Genomic DNA, 25,352 nt, shown 5'->3' with positions numbered 1-25,352 from the left:
TCCTGTCTGGGCAAATATTTAGATTTTGATTTGCTGTACAAAAACAATTACACGCTTTGCTAGACTCGTCGGTCCCTGAATCTTTGCGGCACCGTGCTAAAGGCCTCCAGTTACAGCCAAGCTCAAGAAGTGTCCGCAGGTTTTTAATCAATGCTGGTGGAGGTGGGCTGTTGACGGAGCTGGAATCTCCATGGTTACCCTGGTCAGACACACAAGGAAGAGACAACAGCGGCATGTCCTTCTCTTGTCACCCAAGCTGTGACAGACTAATGAAACATTGATCACTCACAGCTGTGATGAGGCACCCCGGAACTGTGTTTGTGTGTCTGCGTTTAGAGGACATTCTTTAAATCCTTAGCAGATTAAAGTATTTACCGTAACGCTTTGAAGGAACTCATCTTATAGTTTGCATTGCGCCTGCTCCACAGCTTTACTTCCAGTACAGTGCCAGCTTCTCTGACTGCTTCAGATGTTTTCTGTCCATTTAAAAGTACAACTTCCATGCAGAATTCAATAGCATTGTATTCAAACCACAAGTAAGATGGAGAATTATTCATATCACGTAGAGTTTATCTTATCGCTGAACTTGTTTCTCTGTTTCTTTCTGCATGTCCTGCGCTTTTCTCCCTGAAGACCCTCCAGCTCTGCCAGCTTCTCCTCGAACTCAACAGCCAGGTACGGTCTACAACAGAAAACACCCCAAACTCAAACATTTCTTCTTTCACATCTGCAAATTGATTTACATGAAAATAATGGATAGACACGAGGGTGAATGCTGTTTCAGTTTAAGATAATTTGAACCAGCATCTTTGGTATGTGCGTAAAAATCCATGGTTTCGTAATTTCATCAGCGTCATTCTACTTAGGGACCTCACAAGACTTTTGTTTTTTGCCCTTGGAGGTCAAACAGCGTACAGGGTTTTTTCTAACAAAATTTGATTAACATACTTATTATTTTCTTGGATAATTCAGGTCAATAAAATGTCAGAAGACAGCAAAAACTGCTGCAGGAAAACCCAATAAGTTTTTTGCTTGATAAATTGCACCACTAAGCAGTAAATCAACTTTTTTTTTTTTTTACCTCCATTGTTTTACCTCTCACATGATGTGATTTAGGGCTGCACAGTGGCTTGGTGGTTAGCACTTTCACCTTGCATCTAGAAGATCCCCAGCTTGCGTCCCGTCCTTCCTGGGACCTTTCTGCATGGAGTTTGCATGTTCTCCCTGTGCAACGTGAGCTCTCCGGCTTCCTCCCACAGTTCAAAAACATGCTGAGGTTAACTGGTGATTCTAAATTGTTTGTAGCTGTGAGCATGATTGGTTGTAAGTGTAACTCTGTGATAGACTGCTGACCTGTCCAGGGTGGCAGCTGGGATAAACTCCAGCCCCCCTGCCACCCTAATGAGGATTAAGCGGTGTATGGATAATGGATTTATGGATGATGTGATTTAGGCATGATGAGTATGATGAACAACACATACTCTGATTGGGATGTTAAACAGATTTTTGGAGTGGGAATAGCCACAGTTGGGTATGGAGAACTTCCACTTCAGTTGAATTTCTGGGAGGTGTTTTATATATAATTTAAACATTCTGTTTTTTTCATTGCTAAAACTTTGTCATTGGTTTTAATCGCTCTCTAGCCTGCAAACAATTTGATTCATCTCCTGCTTCCAGCTTCCAACATGCTCTACTGTTGTGAAACAGCCATAAAAAAGTCCCACAGCACATTCCAATCACAATATTCAGACAAAGATTACATCAGAGGTATAATGTGTTTCTGCTGAGGTTGAAAATATCAGGGAAACTTTGATGTTTTAATGTAATGTAGATGATGTTCTTCAGCCACTAACTTCCCAGTGCCTCATAGTATAGAAACAACATTGTTATTGGCACAGTCCAATCTAAGCACACATTTCAGTTGGAGTGACAGCCCTTTGGTAAAAGCTACTCACTTCTGACTTCACAGGTCTTACTGTTTAGTTCACCTGCAGAATTTACACCCACCTCTTCCCTCACCAGCGACAGCCTCCTATGTGTAATTACAAACTACCATCACCCTCCACTCTCCAGCACTCTTCTCTGTTGCCAGCACCTGTTCTCAGGTGCCATAATGGCCTCCCTGGAGACCCATCTGCTTGCCAGTGTCAACAGTGACGGACACTTAGAGCAGGATTCATTAGCAGTGATGATATGACATACTGGTGTGAGATGACTAATCTTGGCGTAGTTTAGCCACATCATGACTCAAGCCGTTGCTGGCTGTTGGGCCCCGGATGAAGATGCTAATCATTACACTGTTACAAAACTAAAACAGCCTCATTCAGGCTTTTGTTTGGCTTTTCTTATTTAAATGAGTCCCCAGTGCTTGTCAGCTTTTGTCATTCAGGATCTGTCCCTCAGAAATGAAATACAATGGCCGCCAGCGTTGGGCTTGACTAGCCGTGTGTAATCATATGCAGTACATCATGTGCACTTGCATGTTAAATTCATTATGAAGCACCTTGTTTTGCAGTTCTGCATGAAAGGTGCCATGTAAATCAAGACTGATTTGATTTACAGCTCTGCAAGGAATTTGAGGCTGACTGAAAGAGATGGAAATAGAGACTGAGGATCAGTGAGTCAGATATCCGATGAGATTACCTAATGGAGAGATAGGCAGCATGATTTGAAGACTTCTCATCGTACACTGTTAGTCCTTATCTATGAAAGGCTCATTTCAGCCCAGCAGAACATGCGGCATTTAAAGATTTACTCGACAGGAAAAGATAAAAGGAATGACCCACATGTCAGGGTAAGCGACTGACTTGTGTGTGCATTAGAAATAGAGCTACTGCAGGTCTCTGACTCAGACTCTACAGTGGAGGCTCCTGCTGTTGCCCTTCTCTCCCCTCACTGTAGCTAAGCAACATAGGCCCAGTCCCTTCAGATAGGTGTCCAAGGTAAATGCCCAGAGGCCCCAGACTCCAAGGTCTTCTCTCAGCTGGAGCATTGTCCCGTTTCTTTCTCTAGTTATTTTTCACCTTCTTGGAAAAAAAAAAGTTTTCTCTTTTTTTTTGTACAGAGAATGAATGATGCCATGTTTCACCAACAAGCTCAAACGATCGATGTTTGCCCTGTAGATTTGTCATTATTACCTCCGCCAAGGAGGTTATGTGACACCCGGCGTTTGTGTGTCCGTCTGTCTGTCTGTCTGTTAGCAAGATAACTCAAAAACGCCTGGGCAGATTCAGATGAAATGTGGAGGGGATGTAGACTATGGTAAGAGGAAGAGCTGATTTAATTTTGGTGGCAATCCGGAAAGGATCCTGGATTCCGGATCACTTTGGATTTTTTAGTATGTTTTAGTATGTGGTCCAAAATATGACAAAAACATCATAGGTTAGTATGTCGTCCAACAAATTGGAGCAAGGTGTCCAGATAGCTCAACTGGTTAAGAAGGTGATTTGTAAACAGAACTGTGTCAGAGATGCAGGTTCAATTCCAGCTCATAATCCTTTACTGCATGGGTTTCCTGTTTTCCTCTCTATCCTTGGCGGAGGTCTGCACTCTGAGTGCTTTCCTAGTTTGGCTTTGAGTTCGTCAACTTTTGTAGCTAAACTCCAATACCCACATGCTTTGAAAGGCATGCCATCTTAAAAAATCACTAAAATTACACAGTTGTCACAGCAACAAACTGTATTAAGAGGAAGAACTGTTGGATTTCCAGCTTTCTGATGTAAGCAGTAAGCTCTATCTATAGGATCTATAGTATGTTGACTTACATTTTTTTTGGACACTTTCTAAGTACTGATTACACGTCATTGAAATGTTAAATAAGTAAGTCTTTTTGTGATTTATGGTGTTACAACTGTGTCATACTGCATAGAAGACACTTTTGAGTTCTCTCTACTTCGAGTCATGGTTGTACCGTTTCCATAGTGGTACGGAACTTTATATTGCAGAGAAAAATGAGATTGCAATGTGTAAAAATGTCACAGGAGCAATAAAATCCCTCAAGTTCAGAGGCTTGTCATAATTGTTTGTATCTCACGCAAAACTGTACAGGATAGAAGGTCTTTATTACCTCTTAAAAATGCAACTGCAACGATGCCCTCTACTGGTTTGATACGGAAAGTCAAATGAAGTGTAGATGCTTGTGAAGATTTGTGTGTGAAGCCTTGCTTTACATTGTTTTTCCTTTTCCCTGCAGTGGCATTGAAGATGACAGCGCCAGCCTTATGCAACAGAAGCTGGAAAAACAGGTTGGAGACTAAACCTAATTCACAAACCAACAGCATGCTTTTTGACAGATCACACTTTTTTGTTTTTTTTCCCGATGTTTCTGCTGTTTTCAAACGCCATCTGTCTTAGCTGCTGTGCTCGAAGCATTAGTCTGATTAAGCCTTCTAACTCACACATAGACGAAATTTTAGGCTGAGCGCTAACCACTGCTGTGTTTGTAAGCACCTGCTAAGATCTTGCAGGCAAATTAAAGCGCTCGCCTTGTGTTCTGCCGTTATCACCGACGGCTCTCAAGCTGCTTCACCTCATGCAATGCGCATTATTGTGATTAATGTGGTTGGTTTGGAATATCTTTTTTAGACTGGCCTGTTTCTTTGGAATTTTAATGTATTGTTTACTTTTATCCACCCAATGCACTGACGTCGCCCTTCCTCTGACACACGTGTTCACTTTTTTTTTTAATTCTTTCCTCCTAAGACTCTTTATCCCAAACCTTGCTGTAGAGCTGCGGTGTAGAGCTCTGCTTTAAGCTGGAAGCTGTGCTCACTATCTTACACATTAAGCAGAGGGAAAACAGGAGATGGGTTGAGTTCAAAGAGAGAGGAGGATTTATTGTGAGGTGACTGGCTGTGTGTGTTCCACTGTAGCTGACTTATGCTGCAGAGTGTCCTGTTCTTACGTAAGTCATGAGGACAAACACACATGCACTCATGCCCACATACAGGTAATGGGAAATTAAGAAAAAAAAAAACTCACAAAACAATTAAGATTACACCCAAAACAAATAATCACTCAATTAGTTCTTCCAATTATTGATTACGCAGATACCATATATCAAAATACTTGTGATTTGTATCTTAAGCCACTTAATGTACTCTTTAATTTGTTGTGTCGATTTATTCTTAAATGTCCTTATAGAACTCATCACTGTTTTTTGTTTGATGAACTTAATTGGTTGCAGTCCTATGAAAGACGCGAGTATCACTGGACTCTGTTCATTTTTAAATGTATTTATTTCTTTTGTCCTCTGTATCTTAAGCGATTTCTGGTTCCTGTTACTTCTGTTTATTCCTTGCAAAGTACTCATTGCCTTACTTTTACTATACCTAATGCAAATAAGAATATTGATCAAAGAGCATTTCAGTTTAAGGCACCAAGTGACTGGAATAACCTACCTTCAGCTATTCGAAATACAACATCGTTAGGACAATTTAAATCTATGCTATATGTACATCTCACAAGAACTTGTTTATGTTTTTAGTTTCAATGGCTTTTGATGTTGTTGTTTTATTATATTCTACTGTTTTATAGATTTTCTTTTCATTATTTCTCTGATCTTTTTCAAACCGTGGTTCCTTAACTTGCCTGACAGGTGACACTTCACTAAAGATGTCTAATTCTCCTAGTTTTCGCAAAATTATGCTTTTTTTTATTAAGCCATCTTGTGTCACGAGTAAACATTTAACATATATTTGATTTTGATTGAATTATCCCATGACTTGAAATATTATTATTTTAATAATAATGTATAAATATAATATATAATCATTTAGATTATAACATCATATATTGTATTTTTGTTGAATATTTAAATATAATATACTGTGTAAAACTATGAATCACCTGCACAATAATTATGAACTGCTATGGTTGGAGAACCACTGTTAACTTTTGTCTTGCACTGTTTGTGGAGGTGGTGGGAAGGGGGTACCTGGAGCATGTCTGTCTTGTGAATTTGTGTGAATGTGTGTGTAAGTCTATGTCTGTCTTACAAGTTATTGTATATATTGTAATTGCTGAATGAGTACATTCTCTCCATATATGCATTAGTATTGTAGTTGCTTTTGTTCTGTATTGTTTTTTCTTTGTTTGTGGACCCTCTCGAAAACGAGATGCTACATCTCAAGGGGCTTTCCACTAATAAACTAATTAACTAAACTAACTAATGCCATTTTCTACTGAGCTTCAGCTCAATGAAGTCTTTTCTTGCCCATTTTAAAGTGGTCAAATGAACATCTTGCAGACAAAAGTGGTCAGAGCTCTGAGGCTTCAGAGCACACCTCTCAGCCTCTCTCTCTCTCTCCCCCGTCTCTGCCTCCTGCTCGAGTGTTAATGACTGCTTATTCAGTTAGCAACGGTGACTGCGCGCGCACACACACACACACACACACACACACACACACACACGCATTGTGCGCTCACACACAAACACACACACACTCCGGTGCTTGGTATTTGGCCGAGAGATAGATCTTTTCTGTCAGAGGACCACAGCGCAGGGGAGGCTGTTAGTTTCTCAAACTGAGCTCCGCAAGAGGAATGAGGGACAGGGAGACCGAGTCATGCCCGGCTGGAGTGCTGCTCTTTGTGGGACAACGTATCTTCAGTCTGACCTGAACAGACAAGGATGGTTTTTCTGTAGGGAAACTTATTAACTTTGGTCCACACTTTTTCATGATGTCAATGGAACGGGTTTGTAACCTCTCATTTTTCTTTCCTTCTCTCATTTGTGGAGAACATGTTGTTTGAGTGATATCGTTTACTTAGACTTAAAGTTGTTGAGTTCAGTTCAGCCATTCATGTAATAAGAAAGAAAAAAATCAGAGACACTCAGTAGTCTTTCACTGATGAACTTTAACCTCTCTTCTCTGTGTAGCCTGTGTATGACCGTTATTCTTTTCATCATGTAAATATCAGTGTAAAAAGATTCTTTACAAGGACACACAATACTAGCCATAATATGAAAATCTGCTGTTTTATACATACTTTGCTACATTTACTTCTCGTGTTTTTGCTGACACAGGAAAGCCTGGATGAAGTCACATCCTGGTCTGAAAATGCCAAGCGCCCAGTCTTTAGAAAAGAATTGAATATTACAATGGGCCGTCTTAAAATAGCTCATTGGAAGACAAAACAAGCTGCTCCAACTTATCCAAAGCAGGCAGCACGCTTAACCTTTAGCATATAGTCTGAATCACATTTTCAACCGTCTCTGATTTTATATTATTTAAATGAACCGTCGGTAGATTTTTGAAAGGCGGAATGACACCATTGTTGTGCGACTTGAAACATGCCAGCATTTCCACCTCCATTCATTACACTAACAGTAATGATGCTCATTATGATAATCCTGCTTTATGTTTTATTCATTCGCCGCTTTTATTTAAAGCCGTAAAGCGAGGATGCAGTCCTGGTCCCCTTTTGAAATGATAACAAACCCAGGTCTGGTTAATAAAGCTCCTTGAGGATTAACATGGATTCAGTAAAAGTTGTTCCGTTTCCTACGTCATGTTCATTGTAGGGTCACTAGACCAAATTTTCCCAATTATTTATCAGTGCCTTCACGCTAATTGTTATACGAGTAGCGATAATGTAAAAAATAAAAAGCAGATGTTGATGGAATTGCACAGAGGGTGGAATCAGTGAGACAGATTTCCTTGAATTTTATCACTGCCAGCTCAATGGCTGATGAGTTATGAAAGCTTTTCAGTCAGGCAAAATATGTGACAAGGCTTCCTGGTCTTTTCCAGCTCACTAAACAGCATCACTAAACAGGACTTGTTGTTGTGCATTTGGCACACTAATTAATGCGCTTGCATAATCCATCGCTGCTCTGACCACACTGGGGGTTTTTTTTGTTTGTTTTTTGGGAGGGAGGTGGGAGAGGATACAATATGACCACGGTGAATTTTCTGCCCTCAGTAAAGCTGCAGCACAAATCACTATTCGCTAAACCACACTTCTTGAAGCACACTCCAGTCCTGTTTGGTCATCAGGCTCAAAAAACAGTACACTGTAGTTGCACATGGCTAGGATTACATTTTGATGGCTCTTTAGGTTTAGATCATAACTTTATCAGACACTTGTGATAGGATTAGGTTTGTTTTTCTTCAGCACAACAGCATTCAGCTATTCCAATGTTCAGAGGTATTCAGGCCTCAGCATGATTGTTGGCTTCATACTTTAAGGTGAGTCAGCCAGCATTCACATTCATTGAGCATTTATAACTACACATATTATTGAAGTATACTAATTTCTTACTTTTGTACACTTTCAATGTCTTTTTTTCCCCATTTCTGTTGTGTGAAATATTCGTATTTTGAGTCTTTTATCCTATTATGTAGCCAAATCTATCATGCCGCCTTTCAGGTCTAGACAGGATGTTGCCCTCTTTATACAGCAGTACCCATTGTTGTGTGACTTGGCTGACTTTTTCAGCCTAGACTGGTGTTCAGCCATGCCACAGATGTGTCCCTTTAGGTACCAGTGTGGCTCAGTGGATTAAGCTCCTTTCAGATATGTTCTCCATTCTGTTAATCTGCTGGCAACCGAATGTGTCGGATTCATGTCTGACTGTGCGTCCTGATCACAGTTTTTTTTTTTTTTTTTTTTTTTTAAATGTTGCACTGGCAATCTTGCGTGGTCATACCTAGTAGAATTTCCATGTCACTTTCAACACGGCACAAGTCTGAAGTGCACCCAGTCATATTATCGGATAGATGTGCACAAATAATAGTACTTTCCCCCCCTGCATTTCAATGCTCACATTTGCCCAAAAACAGTAAAAATGGGGGATTTTTGAAGTCCATGGAATATAATAATAATAACTTTATTTATAAAGCGCTTTACGTCAAAGTGCTGTACACAGAAATAGAAACAGATAAAGACAATAAAAACAGAACAATAAAAAAGACATCAGTAAAACAAACAATTTAGGATTCATATGCAGTATATCTTGCATACATTTTTATGAAAAGAAAAAACTTAGTCAACTAAATAACCGTCTGAATTTAATAACGACCTTCAAATTAGCTAAAAAAATGAGCTTATTCCAAAATTGTTTTGATTGTGTTATTTTTATTACATTGAGATAATCACGACAGATATTTCTTTTTTGGCAATATTTCAAATTTTATATGGAAAATAACAAATTGTATCATTTTCAACCAAGTTACCCATTGCAAAAACTCCTCTCAAGGAAGTATGTTAATTCCAGATCACATGACCTGCTCCACATGATGTCATTTCCTCCTGAAGAAAAGACTGGCAAGACTCCAAGGCTTTCTGAGTTATTTAATATAAAGTAGTGTGTGAGTCAAGTGTGGATTTATGGCATGTCAACAGGTTTACCACAATATCTTGAAAAATAACTTTCAATTTTATTCAATTGTATATGTAATATTTAGAAGAATCTTTGTGTAAAAATGCCATGTGGTGTTTGGTGTTGATTTTAGGCCTGAAAACGGCAAAGTGTCAACTATGATACCTGTCAACGACGTAAAAAAAAGGTCCCGCATTTATATATTGACCCTTCTACCATGCAATAGATGGCTCGTGCACATGATGAGGTTCCATGCCATTTCTGTTTTCCGGTTTGGTCCACAGAGGGCACTGCTGGAGCAGAAGCAACGAAGGAGGCGTCAGGAACCCCTCATGGTCCAACCCAACACAGAGGCTCGGCCTCGCCGCTCCAGGACACGGCGAGGTGAGGAGCAGGCCCCGCTGGTGGAGTCTCAACTCAGCGTCACCAACGATGTCATCATGGATGGTAAAGAAAACAACGGTCATTTCCATTGTGTTCCGTGTTGCTGCCGTTTCTCAGACATTTATGTGTGAAGACTTTGTAAGCAAGGGTAGGCTACAGGCTATAATGTTATTCACGAGGTCAAACAACAATATGCCATCATTTGTTGCTCTGTTTCTGTTAGGTGGCTGCATAATTACGCAGTGGTATCTCATGTTCTCCTTTGCTGAAATTGCTGCTTTCACTGAAGTACATTTTTAGGGGATCCCATAGAGGTAGATGGCATGGACAAAAAATATTATATTTGTATTTTAATAACAATATTGAACAGCAGAGAGCTATTCCAGCTTGAAAGAAGTACCTTGTGTATTCTCTTTTGTCAAATTGTCCACTAATGTTTTATTTAACACTCTGAACCATGAAGAGTTTTAAGGCGTGGGGTTTTTTTTTTTTGCTCCTACCATATTTTTCTGACTGTGAGCTCATTTTGAACTGCATTATAAAGTCCAGCAGCTCTGGGGAAACAGCACAAGCCTGAACAGAAGTACAGAGAAGTCAAACATGTCCTTAGTGTAGTATGACTGTCGTATGACTAAGGTACAATGCCATAAATCAGAAAACAAGAAAAAAAGAAAGTTGAATTTTTTTCATTTTTCTACAAAAAATGGAATCTGCATTTTGTTACTAATACTGGAAAAAAGTGACTCTCCATACTGTAGATTTAGAGATAGATAATTTTAATTTGTTTCCATATTTGGCCTGCAGTTCAGTCCACTTTATGTAAAATGTGTGTTGACTGTTGGTCACAGCTTCATAGTTGCCCAAGGAGGAGTGGATCTTTTTTTTTTTTGCACAAGCTGGGTAGAACAAGATGTTTGATTTTGCGATGTTTTTCATCAGACATTTAAAATATAGTGATCCTGATGAAATATCGCAATTAAAGTAATTATTTAATGAATTTATCTCTACAGATAGAACCACACCTTCCAAACAAGTAGCTCAAGGACTGTGGGGAAATTGAAAAGTCAATCATTTTTTCCACTTTCACAGTTTCTTGCTCTCATAGCTGGTGTGCTATGCTTTATCTGAAGCCATTTTGGTCAAATTTGTCTTTTCATTTAACTTGAAGACTGATCACAACTCAGATCAACTATAGAGCCTACAAAACAAACTAAAGGTGAATTCCTTGTCTCTGCAGATGCAGCTAATACGTTACAGAACATCTGAGTAGGAAACTTGCTCAGCCCAGATATTAGTGCTGAAGAAAGTGTACTCAGTGGTGCAGCAGTTTACACGTCTGACAGCAATTATGCATTCAGGTATGGAATAGAATCTCTTGAAGGGACTTGCTCAGCTACACACTGGGTAAGTGTTAAGCTAATTTAAGCAGTGTAGCTTTTCAGCAAACATGATGACTCAGGTTTAAGAGAGCTGCGACACAGACAGACCGTTCCGTGTAATTAGCACATCAGGAAAGAATTACCAGCTAAGGTAGCACCTGTCTGCTTTCCCCTGTCGCAGGTATCGATGGCCCAGCAGCTTTCCTGGTCTCAGAAGCTCCCGATCTGGGAACCAAAATCCAAATCCTGTCAATGAGCCAGTCCCAGTCTCAGTCCCCCAAGTCTCAGTTCAAACCACAGTCTCAGCCCCAGAGTCCCGTAGCTGAAGAACCAGAGAGAGACGGAGACACCGAGACGCTGCTGGAGCCCAAGACTGATATCCATGAACTGCTGCAGAAGCAAGGTAAGTTCCAGCAGAGCTTAGCAGCTAGTTGACATGCTTTACTCTTTATTATATGTGAAACAGATTGTTGAGCTTCAATACACTTTCAGTCAATTTTAGAAAAGTTTTAGTGAAACACTAGTTGTATAAAACAACTGGAATTTTATCCAGTGTTCAGAGAAGATACGGATTTCTTATGAAATTTAAAGCTAAATACAACAACCGCTGCAATTTAATTTGTTTTCCTGCTTATTAAGGTCTGAGAACCAAATGGTGCAAAGACATTATTGAAACCAGATTATGAATCGTTTCCCGTTTTTTGGAACTCAAATTTGGCATCCTAAAAATGCGTGAAACTTCACACCCGCATCAAGACCGCTGAATAATTTGCTATTTTAGGGGAACCGCATGTGTTCCAAAATGGCTCCATAGGGCCACCTGGAGAATTTCAAACAGGAGCTACGGCCAGTACATATCATCTACAGCTATGAAATTTGGTATGCATGTGTAACTCGTCAAGTCACACAAAAATGTAATTGACAACCATGCCCTAAACACAACAGGAAGTTGGCCATTTTGAATTATAGGTCTTATTTTTAATGATTTTGGCCCAATTTTTCCACTTTCTCAAAAGCTATAAACTCAAACAGGGTAACCCCAACACAGCTCAAATTTGGCCAGGATGAACTGCAAGCATGGGTGATCAAAATTTATCAAGATGCTTCACATAAGTCTGAGGGCGTGGAAATGGTGTCTGGCGGAATTTCGACAGTTCGCCACGACACAGGAAATGCTGTGTAACTGGCCTGTACATGCTCCAATTTGCCTGAAACTTTAAGTGATCAGAATCCAGCCTTCATCACATCCATAGGTCAAAATACAGTCAGACTGATAGCACCACCTGGTGGATGGACAGGAAGTGCTGCATATCTAGCCTATACATGGTCCAAACTGCCTGAGACTTTAAATATGTGATCAAAGTCCAGCCCTCATCACATCCATAAACCGAAATACAGTCAGTCACAGCACCACCTGGTGGACATGTTTGGATTCAATGACCAGCAAGGAGGACCTGATCAACGCTGCTTGCAGCTTGAATATTAGGAATGAGCTGAAGGTCAACCCATAAATATGCAATATTGATCAATATCATGAAAACTGATAAAATAATGCCCGAATGTAGCCGGCACTGACCAGCGCGCAAATGATGACATCATGAAACTGCATCCAATGGGGCATCACAACAAAATTAGGCATGATGTGTTAATTCCACAACAGGAGGTATGTGATGTTACCTAAAATTAGATAAACAGCCCACATATTTCGGTAATGGTTGATATCGGAATCAGAAATTGAGAGTTGGACAATATCAGCATATCAGTTATTGGCAAAAAAAAAAAAAGCCATGATCACACACCCCTAGTTTTTAGTAGCATGTGTTCTGTTTTATGCGTTGTAGTGCAGCTTGCCTTTGTCCAAAACAAATTTACCCCATGGGAAACTATACAGTGAACCTTGACCTTATATTTACCTTGATGCTTTCACCTAAGCCTCCTGCTGCTGCTGCTTGAGGCTTTACAGGCAACCATTAATGCGGCACAGAGGAATTAAGAAGGAAATATAATGTAGAGAAAGATATGTTATCCTTACATGAGATGAGATTCAGATAAAGATGATAGTTTTCCAGATAAACTGCCATCCTGGTAAGTGTATTTAAAGCGCTACTGCTGCAAACGGAATGAGTTGTGTGACTGATGGTGACGCAGAGAGAAATTTGTGAAATAATAATAATAGTCCACAGCCTTGTTCTCACTGCAGAGCTCTTCTATGGCAGCATTATATCTACTGCCACCCACTCTCAGCAGCCAGCTCGCAGGGATTAATAACAAGTGATGGAAGATGTGTTGAAATCTCAGTCCAGAGTGGGTTCAATCAAGCTGCAACGTGGAGCCAGAACGAGTTTCTCCATCCTAAATGAACAGCGACTTTCATTTAATCTAAGAAAAGAACTTTGCAAGGGGCAGTAATGTTGCCAATGTGTTGCTCACATGCTGGACATTTATTGCTGTAGTGGATTTCAGTTCAATCATGCTCAAACGCTGCCCTATTTGTCATGTCTTTTTTCGAGGCTGCAGTGTGATGTGATTGGAAATGTCATTATCCTTCTTAATAATGCAAGGCCTCATTGTTAATGTCAGCCCATTTTAGCATAGGAATATGTCCTCAGGAGTTCCAGCAGGTATTTTTAGCTCCGTGTCCTCACATATCACCCCAGCGCCAGAGGAAACAGAAGAAATAGATATTCCGAGGTGCATTCATATTTGATCAGCTCATTCATATCAGTCCACATCAAAATGTGCATTTTTGGCTTCATGCGAGATGTTACTTTCTTGTCTAATAATTACATGAATGTATGTCTTTTTTGGAGGGTTTGTGCTTTGTTGGTTGGGAGTCCTCTGACATTTCCAGATGGTTAGTTTTATAAGCCACTGGCTCACGCACAACTTTGTGATGTTTTAATTGGAACCCTGGAGTCTCTGTTAGAGCACAGCTTGCATTTGCAATCTGTATTTCATGACTTTCTCTCAGGAATAGCTCTATATCCAAGATTATTCTCTTGTAAATACCTTGATACAAAGACTGTGTGACTGTGTCTGTCACTGTAATCACCTCTGTAGTCAAAAAGAACCAAAGCTGTTCATTAAAGTCCCCAAACAGAAACCCAAAAACTATGCTGCTGGTGCTCCTGAAGGAAGCAGCTCCTGTCAGAGAGCTCGAATGGAAAACTAGGGAGGTTTTATGTAGCTGAGCCTCTGGATCCCAGGTGTGGCTCAATCAGCTGACGACCCGCCCTCAGCTCTGGAAAAGAAAAGACGGAAGCACCTGGGAGTCCAGGTGGAGGGTCGTCATAGTATGCAAAGCAGAAAAGGCTTTATTCGTGCGTACCGGCGTTGGCTAAATGAACTCAAAGCTGACAACTGGATTACAGTGATGAGAAATTAACTCTAGAATTTCATCACAAACATATTATTACTACTAATGTTATTTCTGGCCAAAAATTTAATTTATGAGTTAAATCTGAATCGCAGTTCAAAAATTTTCACACATTTTACAGCGCTGCAAAGTTCTGAATAACACAACCTCCCCCGTTTGCTGAGATGTTTCCTTACTAGAAGACCACCGCTGCCTTAAAATGAGCTATAGCTGCAGCCAAGTGCTGCGTCCAGGCTGATAAATCCAGTTATCAATGAAGAGACAGATGTCTTGAGCGGTCCAGACCGGCTGCAGTCCACTAGAATCATTTTACGTCTGCTTGACTGCATGGAGCTGTCTCTGCACAAACACTCAGCCATGGAGAGACATCGGCTTCATCTCTCGACATTAATATCACCCCTGCAGAAAGTGACTCTGAAAAAGAGGCGGCAGTTAGCCCAAGTGTTGTCCTGCAGGTCAAACTGACCCATTTTAAAGTTTGAAAATGTGGGGAAAAAATGATTTTCACAGTGAAACTTCTGATGTCCACATTTTCAACATGTTTGGGAAACTTTTGGACATTTTTTGTGGGAAAAAAAATACATGTCAAAAGAATGTTTCTTTAAGAACCTTCCGAAAAAAAAATCTCCTAAAATCCAGTGAAATTCGCTGAATTTTGGGCGATTTTTTTCTGAACGTTCTTCAAGAAAATATTAGACGTTTTACTGACATATATGCAATCACTTTAGATATTTTTAGGATTTTTTTGGAAGATTTTTATTCATTTTTTGAACATATTTACAAGGATTTTTTGCCAAATTTGGGGGAACTTTCAAGGGAAACTTTTAAGGAATTATTGAAATTTTCTTCCTGAAGGTTTTGCAAATTTTCAGAAATTTGGGAATTCTTTTGCAGAATTTTTGGATTTTTTTAGACAAGGAAGCAATAGTTTTTGGTGCCCGTAAATGAACCAAATGTGATCTTTGATAGGCTGAGTACCAAACAAAGCTGAATGATCATGATTTATTTATTTTTTGATAGAAAGCGCTCTGGATTCTCATCAGATATTTCCCAGAAATTTGAAAGGGAGTTTTTTTTATTGCCTAAGTGTTGCATCACTTCTTGAAAAATATGTTGTCATATATCAAAGGCCAACCAAAAAATGTTGAATCCACCTCAGGGATAGTTCTGAACCCAAACTAAAGAACCTCCTGCGAAAAAGTAACGCGTCTTTGAGATAGTTTTGTAGAGCAAAGTATACACAGGGCCTCTGGGATTCATTTTCTTCTGTCTTACGTGAACGAGCCTCTGAAGGTACAAGCGTTCATGTATGGTTTAAGCTCTCTCTCGTGTCTCTCAGGCCTGTGTGGAAGTATGAACTTTGATGAAACTGGTGACCACGAGGAAGATGTGGACGAAGAACGGACACGTTCTCTGTCTCCTGACACCAACAGGCCTTCCTCGGCCGCGAGTGGAAAGGACATTCCAGTGAGTAGCTCAGTGAATTTACACACCAGTTCCTCTCTAGAGCAGGGGTGTCAAACATGCGGCCCGCGGGCCAAAACCAGCCCCCCAGAGGGTCCAATCCGGCCCATGGGACGACTTAGTAAAGTGTAAAAATTACAGAGAAGACATTAACTGCAGATTGTAAATTTGTAAAACTATAAACTTAGAATCATTTCCAGACCTTCACAACTTGTTTTAATCATAAAGTACGAGATTATTGTCTGGTTTTTGTAATATTTTGTCTTGTTTTTATTGTTTTTTGTCTGACTTTTGTCAGTTGTCTCATTTTTTGTCGTTTTGTTTCTTGCTTTTTAAATTTTTTTTGTCTCTTTGTGTCATTTTTTTGTCTCATTTTTGTTGTTTTGTGTCTTTTTTGTCTCGTTTGTGTCATTTGTCTCTTTGCGACTTTGTCTAAGTTTTTTGTTTTGTGTCGTGTCGTTTGTCTAATTTTTTGTCATTTTATTTCCCGCTTTTGTCATTTTGTGTCTAATTTTTTGTTGTTTTGTTTCTCACGTTTTCAAATGTTTCGTCTCGCTTTCGTCATTTTGCCTCATTTTTGTTGTTTTGTTTCTCGCTTTTCAATTTTTTTTGCTCTTTTATATCATTTGTGTAACTTTTTCATCTATTTTTTTCTTCTGGCTTTTGCAATTTTTTCATTTATATCTCTTATGTAATTTTTTGTTTAATTTTTGCTGTCTTGTGTCTTTTTGTCTAACTTGTATTGTTTACTTTTTTGCCGCTTTGTCACTTTTTTTGTCTAATTTTTTTGTCTCTTTGTTTTGTCTCGTGCCGTTTTGTCATTTTGTTTCTCGTTTTTGTCATTTTGTTTCTCGTTTTTGTCATTTTGTTTCTCGTTTTTGTCATTTTGTGTCTCGTTTTTGTAATATTTCGCCTTGTTTTGTCATGCTCTGTAAATTGTAATGTGTAAATGATTGACTGAGGCATAATGTTGTTGAAATTGAAATGTTGCTGAAATTTATTTTTCTTAAATTTCAGGTTGTTCATGATGTTTTGTGAAAAGATAATGCCTTGCTTGTCAGCCTTGTCAGAATGTACTTCTTCCCGCTAAAAGAAAGGAAAAATTTGGAGTTGTGGTTATTTCTAGGGCTGAATCTTGATCTTGATCATCCCACTTCTGACACTGAATATTGTCTAAAACAGGGATTGTCTAATAAAAGTAAATGGTCTGTCTGAACTCTACCCAGGAGGTGGTGACCCCTGGATCACCCACAGCAGGCAGCTTCCTAGTAGATGTGGCAAACCTAGAAGAGTTTGTCTTGCGTCCAGCACCACGCGGCACCACAGTTAAATGTCGAATCAGCCGCGACAAGAAGGGCATGGACCGCGGCCTCTACCCAACCTACTTCATGCACATGGAGAGAGAAGACGGCAAGAAGGTGAGCCACAGAGCAGGGACCTGAAACTTATGGATAGGAACTGTGGAATGTAATTTGAAGACATACAAAAACTGAATGCATAAGTGTTTCTTTCATACTTTAATGCATACTTTATTTTAGAATTGAATATACCAGTTTAATCTCTGTCTTTCTAGGTGTTTTTGCTGGCAGGAAGAAAGAGAAAGAAGAGTAAAACATCCAACTACCTTATTTCAGTGGATGCCACTGATATGTCACGAGAGGGAGAGAGCTTCATCGGTAAACTGAGGTAAAATCACACTCCTTTTTAGACCTACCCATTTCCACTCAGGGCTGCGTGGTTAAATTGTCATTTGTTGATGGCATACCTAAAGTTTCATCTGAAGTGTCATACTGGAATCTGTCTGTATCCTCTTGAAAATCATGGCAGCTTAAGGGGTGTTAACATTTTAAGTTTCTGTGCTGTTGTTACTGCAGTTCGTAGTGATTAAGACAAATGACACAGGAGCTGAGTTCTTTGGGTTGTGGACAGATCAAGGGCCACAGGACCTTTTGTAACATAGTTGACAGGTATCATAGTTGACATTTTTGTTGTTTTCAGGCCTAAAATCAACATGGCCGCCTACAACCAAACACCACATGGCATTTTTAGAGAAGGATTCTTCTAAATATTATGTATACAGTTAAATTGAAATTGAAAGCTGTTTAAATCCACACTTGACTCACACACTACTTTATATGAAATAACTCAGAAAGCCTTGGAGTCTTGCCAGTCTTTTCTTCAGGAGGAAGTGACATCATGTGGAGCAGGTCATGTGATCTGGAATTAACACACTTCCTTGAGAGGTCTTTGTGTAATGGATAACTCAGTTGAAAGTGATACAATTTGTTATTTTCTGTATAAAATCTGATTTATTGCCAAAAAAAATGTCTGTCGTGATTATCTCAACTTCATAAAAAGAACAAAATCAAAGCAATTTTTGAATAAGCTCATTTTATTATGGTTTAGCTAATTAGAAGGTGGTTGTTATTAAATTTGAACAGTTATTAGTTGATATTTTAGTGATATCCAGTCATTTTTTATGAATAAATGATTGCTTCCATAATATATAATTATGGAATTTGTATAGATGTGATCATAATGAACATAAAAAACATTAGTTTAGGCCAAACAACTAACTGATTAATCATTAAAAATGGTTGACATTGTAATAGTTGCAGCTCTAAATGATTCAGTCCGCATGTCTGTGATAAGTTACTACTTTTATCTGCACGGCAACCAAATTTGTGGTTAAATTCAGCTTTCAGACATTTAGCAGGAACTCTTAGTAATTGTTCTAGCTGCCTTAAACTGCACATAAGGTGTTAAACAGCTACTTTTAAGAATATCCGGCTTTAACCTCTGCCCCTCCACATGAGTCAGTTGTAGAGAACAATGCTGCCAGCGATTAAAAAAAATCGAACAAAATGGTGTAAACACTCCATCACCAGTGTGTCTTCTCAATCAGGTCCAACCTCATGGGCACCAAATTCACAGTGTACGACAATGGCACCAATCCCTGCAAAAACCCCGGGGCTCTGCTGGAAGAAAGCAACACACGACAGGAGCTGGCTGCCATCTGCTATGTGAGAGAATGAAAAAGGCGCTTTAGCGACTTGTTTAACATGTCCCCTGTTCATTCATTATATTCAGTGAAATGATAAAATTCTGTATCTTTTGGCAGGAAACCAACGTGCTCGGATTTAAAGGACCCCGAAAAATGACTGTAATCATCCCCGGCATGAGCATGAACTTTGAGAGAGTCCCTGTGAGGCCTCAGAACGTGAGTCCGCCATGAGTGGAATCATTCTTGAATTGTCAAAGCAGATGTCCTTTAAAAGTTCAGTGTTGTTTTAAGACTCTATTTTAACCCTGCAGCTTTATAGTTTACCTCTAGCCAAACAGACAAACGCTGTGGCAATGTGAAGCCATTGACGAATTTCATCTGAAAGGCTAAAGCCTGGTCGTGCTTGTGTTTCTGGAACAGGAGCAGGAGAGTCTCCTGAGCAGGTGGCAGAATCATTCTCTGGATCACCTGATTGAGCTGCACAACAAGGCTCCTGTGTGGAACGACGACACTCAGTCTTACGTGCTAAATTTCCACGGACGTGTAACTCAGGCTTCAGTCAAAAACTTTCAGATCGTTCACGACAATGACCGTAAGTCTTTCTTTTTCAGTGTAGGTAAGCACAAACACGTATGAACTCTCCAGGGGGTCTTCGGCTTACGATGGCGTTCCGTTCGCTGGAAGTCGGAACTCCAGCGAAAATGTAAACAAAGCCGTTACGTGCATCACAATAACGATCAGTTCTTTGGAAAGGTCATGAATACCAATAACTTTCATGCATGTGTGAGTCATTTTACAAGAAGATAACAGAATATTGTAACAGACTGATATTGTTGTTGATGTTGAGGTTTCAGTGTTTATTGTTCAGTTCCAGATTTACCTGATGTCAGTGAACTTGCCATGTGTAGTTAGCTCACCTCTGATTGGCTGAGAGTCAGCAGTAGAGAGAGCTGGGAATGGCGGCTAATTCTGGAGCTAAGTTATGGGGTTTTTGTAGTTATTTTGGCGCTGGCTAAGGCGCAGAGTAGCCTGTGTGAAGGTTCAGTGAACATCCAGAGAACCAGATAAAGTCTCACTCATTCATCACAGAGAGTCTCTACAAAATATTGACCTGTTTTTGCTTCTTGGTCAATGTTTGTCAGTGTTTCGCCCTGTTCCAAGCGTTTCATTATACAGTCAAGCCCGAAATTATTCATACCCCTAGCAAATTTTGACTTAGTTATTTTTATTCAACTAACAAGTTTTTCTTGATTGGAAATAACACAGGTGTTTCCCAAAAGACAACAAGATGATGTACAGGAGGCATCATTGTGGAAAAAATAATTTCTCAGCTTTTATTTACATTTAAAAGTAACTTTAAGTCAAAATTTGCTCGGGGTACGAATATTTTCAGGCTTGACTGTAATAATTTCACTTCCATAGAGATGGCTTTCCTTTTCTTTGCAGCACTGCCATCAGAATAGTCTGACTTACACTTGAGAGCCATAATAAAGGACAAAAGGTTAACAAGAAGTTTTGCCAAACTTGGACTGCCCATTGACAAAGATGACCCCTGTGACCTTGAAAACGAGGTCACGGTCACCAAATGCGAACTTGACCTGTGTCTTATTATGGTACAGCTGTGTACCAAATATGGTGAGGCTACATCAATATTTTATCGAGTTATAGCGCGGAAACCAAATTGTTACAGACAAACAAACAAGCAAGCAAGACCATGCAGCTGAAAACAATACCTTCCGGCAAACGCAGTTTTGCCGGGCGGTAACAAACGTAGCAATCCACGGTGGCATACAACCGGCGAATGTAAACAAAGCCGTCTTAAAGCATCGTGTATTCATCCGCTCCACTCGTCAACTAGTTCCATGTAACCAGTAACATAATGACAAAATGTTGTCGGTCAGCGACGTCATAAACCGAGGACCTGCTGTATTTTGTAGGTGTTTTTTCCTTCAGTCATTGTGATTATTGATTACTTTGAGCATTTTCCTTTTTAAAAGCAGCAGAATGTGTCAGTATACTCAGACTAATGGTGACTAGACAGCTGATTGTTTCCTGTCATTCCAGCTGACTACATCGTCATGCAGTTTGGCCGAGTGGCTGAAGACAGCTTCACCCTGGACTACAACTACCCCATGTGTGCTCTCCAAGCCTTCGCCATCGGCCTGTCGAGCTTCGACAGCAAGTTGGCCTGTGAATAGCCACCCAGGTACATCATCTTTTGGTTCCTGCGTGGCAGCTCAGTTTTTCTTGTTCCCCTCGAGCCAGGGGGTTTACAGGGGTTGTTTCAATATCAGTTTACCCAACTTTGTACAGTATATGTACACAAGTGTACAGACTGAAAAAAGGGAAATGCAAAACCCACGATCCATCTGTGCTGGAGACAGGTGCTCTTATAAGACACCAAGTGCAAAAAGAACTGGCATTCTGTGAAGATATGTGTAATGATCACATATTTTCTGTTGCTTCTGTTGCCTTTGAATTTAATTTCACTCAGTGTTTTTTGGTCACGCTAGCAGTGTAGCTCTGAGACGTCAAAGCATGAATCATTTTGGATTAACACGGCTTTTCCTGTGGCACCACCTGCAGGGCAAACTCTAGAATTTTTAAGGAATGAAGAACAGAAAAGAGCTCAGTTTTTCTTTTCTTTTTTAACCCATGCAACAGTTTGTTCTGTTAAGTCTCAGCGCTAGTGTGGCTACTATTTTTATTTTTAACCGGTTTACATCTTAAAACGTCTACTAATTTTGACATCGTTTTTCACCATTTGTCATCATGTTTCTTTGTTTCTGTCTTTTGTGTTTTTCTTGTGAATAGGTGTAATTTTTACCATGTGACTGTGACTTTGCTTCGTCTTAGCAAGTTCAATTCTCACCACAAAGAAGACAGAAAAGCAGAATTGCACATTTTAAGAGAAAGGATAAACCAACTGTAAATAGAATACAAGATAATGCCTTAAGATAATTTGACCTACATCAAATATAAAATGTAATTTCAAGACGTGGGATTTTAAGATAAAGGAAGTTTAGCATTAATATTCTACAGAGAGCTTGTATTTTCTTGGATTCAAAAATCGTCCAGGACTTTTCTGTTTTTTGTGAAAAGAAGTTTGAAAGTCCACCTACAAGGAGTATTGAAAATGCGACGAAGTGAGATGAAGTTAGAGCCAATTTTGTACAACTCATGTTTTAGTCGTATTCCACCCTTTTTAATAGTTTTATTTATAAGGGAAACACTAAGTACATCAATAAGGGATTCCTTTATGTATTTTTCTCATTCTCCTTTACACACAAACTACAAATCCTCGGTTAGTTTGAAGATGTTATTCATACTGTCACGATCCAAGCTCTAGGGGTTGGCTGGATGCAACAAAAAACCAGATGTTATTGGTTCAGGTGAAGGGATTTATTGCTCAGTGGAAAATGGAACACAAAAGTGACGATATGGAACACAAGACTGGTGAGTGTTGCTAAATCAAAGAACAGAATAAAACCGAACGGAGGCTAACAGAGTTTCCCAAACTTATCTAAACCCAAAACAAAGCAACTAAACTCCCTAGCCAAACTTAAATACATCAGCAACACCCACCACCACTAACAAAAACTAATACACAGAGTGCAAAAACGAACTAAACAAAACTGGTGCCTCACACTCACAGACATTTGACCACACAGGGGAGAACAGGGCTGCAGTGCAGGTCGTCAATTCCAGAGTCGATGGCTGGAACGGCTGGCAGCTGGGGTTCCTGGAGACTCTGAAATTACTCCGAAAACAGCCACAGCTGAAGCCCCACATGCAGTTTACCCGCACACAAAGGCCTAACAGGACAGCACCCAAGAAACCAGACGGCACACCAATGCTGGTGGCCGTAACGCATACAAAAAAATAAATAAATCAAAAGAAGTTTAGTAAATCCCACTTGTCATTTTGTACTCTAAAATGTAAAAGACAAACGTGCAATTAAGTTTTAAAGAAAGGGATCTATAGAGAATATTTTGAACTATACTGTATATGCTTTTACTGAGAGAGCTTTGGGTGAAACACATTCCAGGAACATAAAATCAGGTAAACAGCAGCATTTCAAAATACAAAAAATGACAAAATATTACAAACCGTCTGTTTTATTTTTCTGAGAGATGAACATATTCAGTGAACAGATAATTTTAATAAACACGACAGTCAATCTGATTGTGAAAAAACAAAAACAAATGTAACTATTTCCAGTGATGTAAAACCTTTAAATAACCGAAATAAAAGAGATTTTAAAACACAAAGTGCATTATCTTTTCGGAATACAATCATTTTATCTTGTCAAATAAAATGTCACTGCATAAAATCTTTAAATTTTGTCCAAGCAAACTAAGAATTTTCTGCAAGTGCAAGTCACAATACTTGATAACATTTTGTGTCTTATTACACCAGAACATTGTGAACACTGTTTCTGTCTGAAGAATTAACTGCGAGCTCCACTGTTGACGGTGCACTTTGAGCTTCTTGCACCTCTTTCCAATGTGGTTTTATCCTGCAAATAATGGCAAATAAACTGAACTGATCTGAACTGAACGCTGCGAACAACGCTTGTGCTCTTTCTAATCAAATATCAGTCTCTCTGGGTGGGTGTTTGTACTTGATGAGGCAGTGTGGGTAGCACTGACGGCTACCAAACACCACAAATATGGTGGGATCGTACCTGTCGTCAACGCAGGCGTCACAGAGACGATACTGCCTTGTGTTGGATCTGTATGGCGGCGGTCGGCGGTAGTTGAAGCATCCCAGAGCGATGGAGTGCAGCAGGAAGCCTGGTATGGCATAAGGCAGGAAAATACACAACATAAAATACTACGTGTTCATTGTTCGAACGTATATTTGCAAACTGACAGAATTAATAAAGCCAAGCCTGTATATTCTGAATTTATAGTTTTAGTTTTCTGAATTCAAAGACAGGCTTCTTTATCGTTGCACATAATAGTCCACCATGATTTACCTTTTTAAACATGTTGAAACACAGAAATTTCTCTGTAAAAATGAATTATTGTACGTTAGCTAATTAACAACAACAATTATAACAAAAAATAATTTCTTCTTAAGCTTTTTTTTTTTTTTACAAGGTGCTTTATAATTAGCTAAAATGCTAATTATGAGCAGGTTTAAGTCAGATTACTTATTGAGTATAAATTTGAAATAATTTCTAAACTCTAAAGGTAATCTTTTTTTTCTCAAAGTAAAAAATTTTAAATATTGCATCCTGTATTTAAAAAAAAAAAATTCCACAAATGTTTCTTTCTCTTTGAGAATTGAATACTATTTTTTCCGCATATCCAGCATTTCCAGCAAATATTCAGGTGAATTTGTATCCCATATAAAGGCTCAATATATAATTGAGGGGCTTTTGAAGTCTGTAGGATATATCCTGTATGCATTTTTAAGGTAAAAAAAAGTTTTTTATGTTCATTGTGATCATGTTTTTACAAGTTCCATAATTATTTATTATGGAAAAAAATCACTTATTAATAAAAATGACTGGGTTTCACTAAAATGTCAACTAAATACCCATCCTAATTTAATAACATCCACCTTCTAATGAGCTAAACAAACATAAAATGAGCTTATTCAAACATTGTTTTGATTGTGCTCTTTTTATTGAGATAATCACGACAGATATTTCTTTCTTTTATGGCAATATATCAAATTTTAGATGGAAAATAACAAATTGTATCACTTTCAACTAAGTTCCCCATTACAAAAACACCTCAAGGAAGTGTGTTAATTCCAGATCACAAGTTAAATTTTTTTTCTCTTGTTCTTGCTGCTCGGAATAATTGAATTGTATGACACAGTTGATGCCTATTTGTTGTACATTAATTGTTGTTAAACAATACTTAATTAATAAAAAAAAATTCCAGATCACATGACCTGCTCCACACGATGTCATTTCCTCCTGAAGAAAAGCCTGAAAAGACTCCAAGGCTTTCTGAGTTATTTCATATAAAGTAGTGTGTGAGTCAAGTGTGGATTTATGGCATGGCAACAGGTTTACTACAATATCTTTATAAATAACTTTAGATTTCAATTTTACTCAGTTGTGTATATCTAATATTTAGAAGAATCTTTGTTTAAAATGCCATGTGGTGTTTGGTTATAGGCGGCCATGTTGATTTTAGGCCTGAAAACAGCAAAAATGTCAACTATGCTACCAAAAGTCCCGCAATTATGTATTGACTCCACTCTTATATTTAAAATAATCTGGTAAATTTGTTTGATCGACAATATTGTAGGGTCCTCATGGCTATTTTTAAATTAGTCAGGTGAATTCTTATTACTGCATATGCAATATTATAGGGTTTTAATGTCAATATTTGATCACATTAGTAAATTTTAATCAAATAATAGCCTAGGGTCTTAATCTTAATGGTAAACTTCTAA

General features: G+C 38.9%; 1 protein-coding gene across 4 annotated transcripts in view; it reads left to right on the top strand.

Annotated features, from left to right (window-relative positions):
- Window positions 1-25,352, top strand: part of tulp3 (TUB like protein 3) — a 33,057-nt gene that overhangs the window by 6,125 nt on the left and 1,580 nt on the right. For 2 of the 4 annotated variants that reach the window (XM_022205248.2, XM_022205247.2), the window contains exons 2-12: window positions 634-675; window positions 4,193-4,244; window positions 9,610-9,772; window positions 11,270-11,491; window positions 15,804-15,931; window positions 17,155-17,346; window positions 17,502-17,614; window positions 18,834-18,951; window positions 19,050-19,148; window positions 19,353-19,524; window positions 20,997-23,492. In XM_022205248.2, coding sequence (XP_022060940.2) covers window positions 634-675; window positions 4,193-4,244; window positions 9,610-9,772; window positions 11,270-11,491; window positions 15,804-15,931; window positions 17,155-17,346; window positions 17,502-17,614; window positions 18,834-18,951; window positions 19,050-19,148; window positions 19,353-19,524; window positions 20,997-21,130 — 1,435 coding nt within the window. In that variant the 3' untranslated portion in view covers window positions 21,131-23,492. Of the gene's footprint in view, window positions 1-633; window positions 676-4,192; window positions 4,245-6,390; window positions 6,697-9,609; window positions 9,773-11,269; window positions 11,492-15,803; window positions 15,932-17,154; window positions 17,347-17,501; window positions 17,615-18,833; window positions 18,952-19,049; window positions 19,149-19,352; window positions 19,525-20,996; window positions 23,493-25,352 lie in introns of those variants that run through there. The other 2 variants (XM_051950425.1, XM_022205249.2) reach the window with 2 other exon arrangements.

This window comes from Acanthochromis polyacanthus, chromosome 1, assembly GCF_021347895.1.
Source record: "Acanthochromis polyacanthus isolate Apoly-LR-REF ecotype Palm Island chromosome 1, KAUST_Apoly_ChrSc, whole genome shotgun sequence".
Classification (NCBI taxonomy): Eukaryota; Metazoa; Chordata; class Actinopteri; family Pomacentridae; genus Acanthochromis; species Acanthochromis polyacanthus.
The sequence above is the reverse complement of the archived record's forward strand: the minus strand, read 5'-3'. Positions and strand labels throughout refer to the sequence as shown.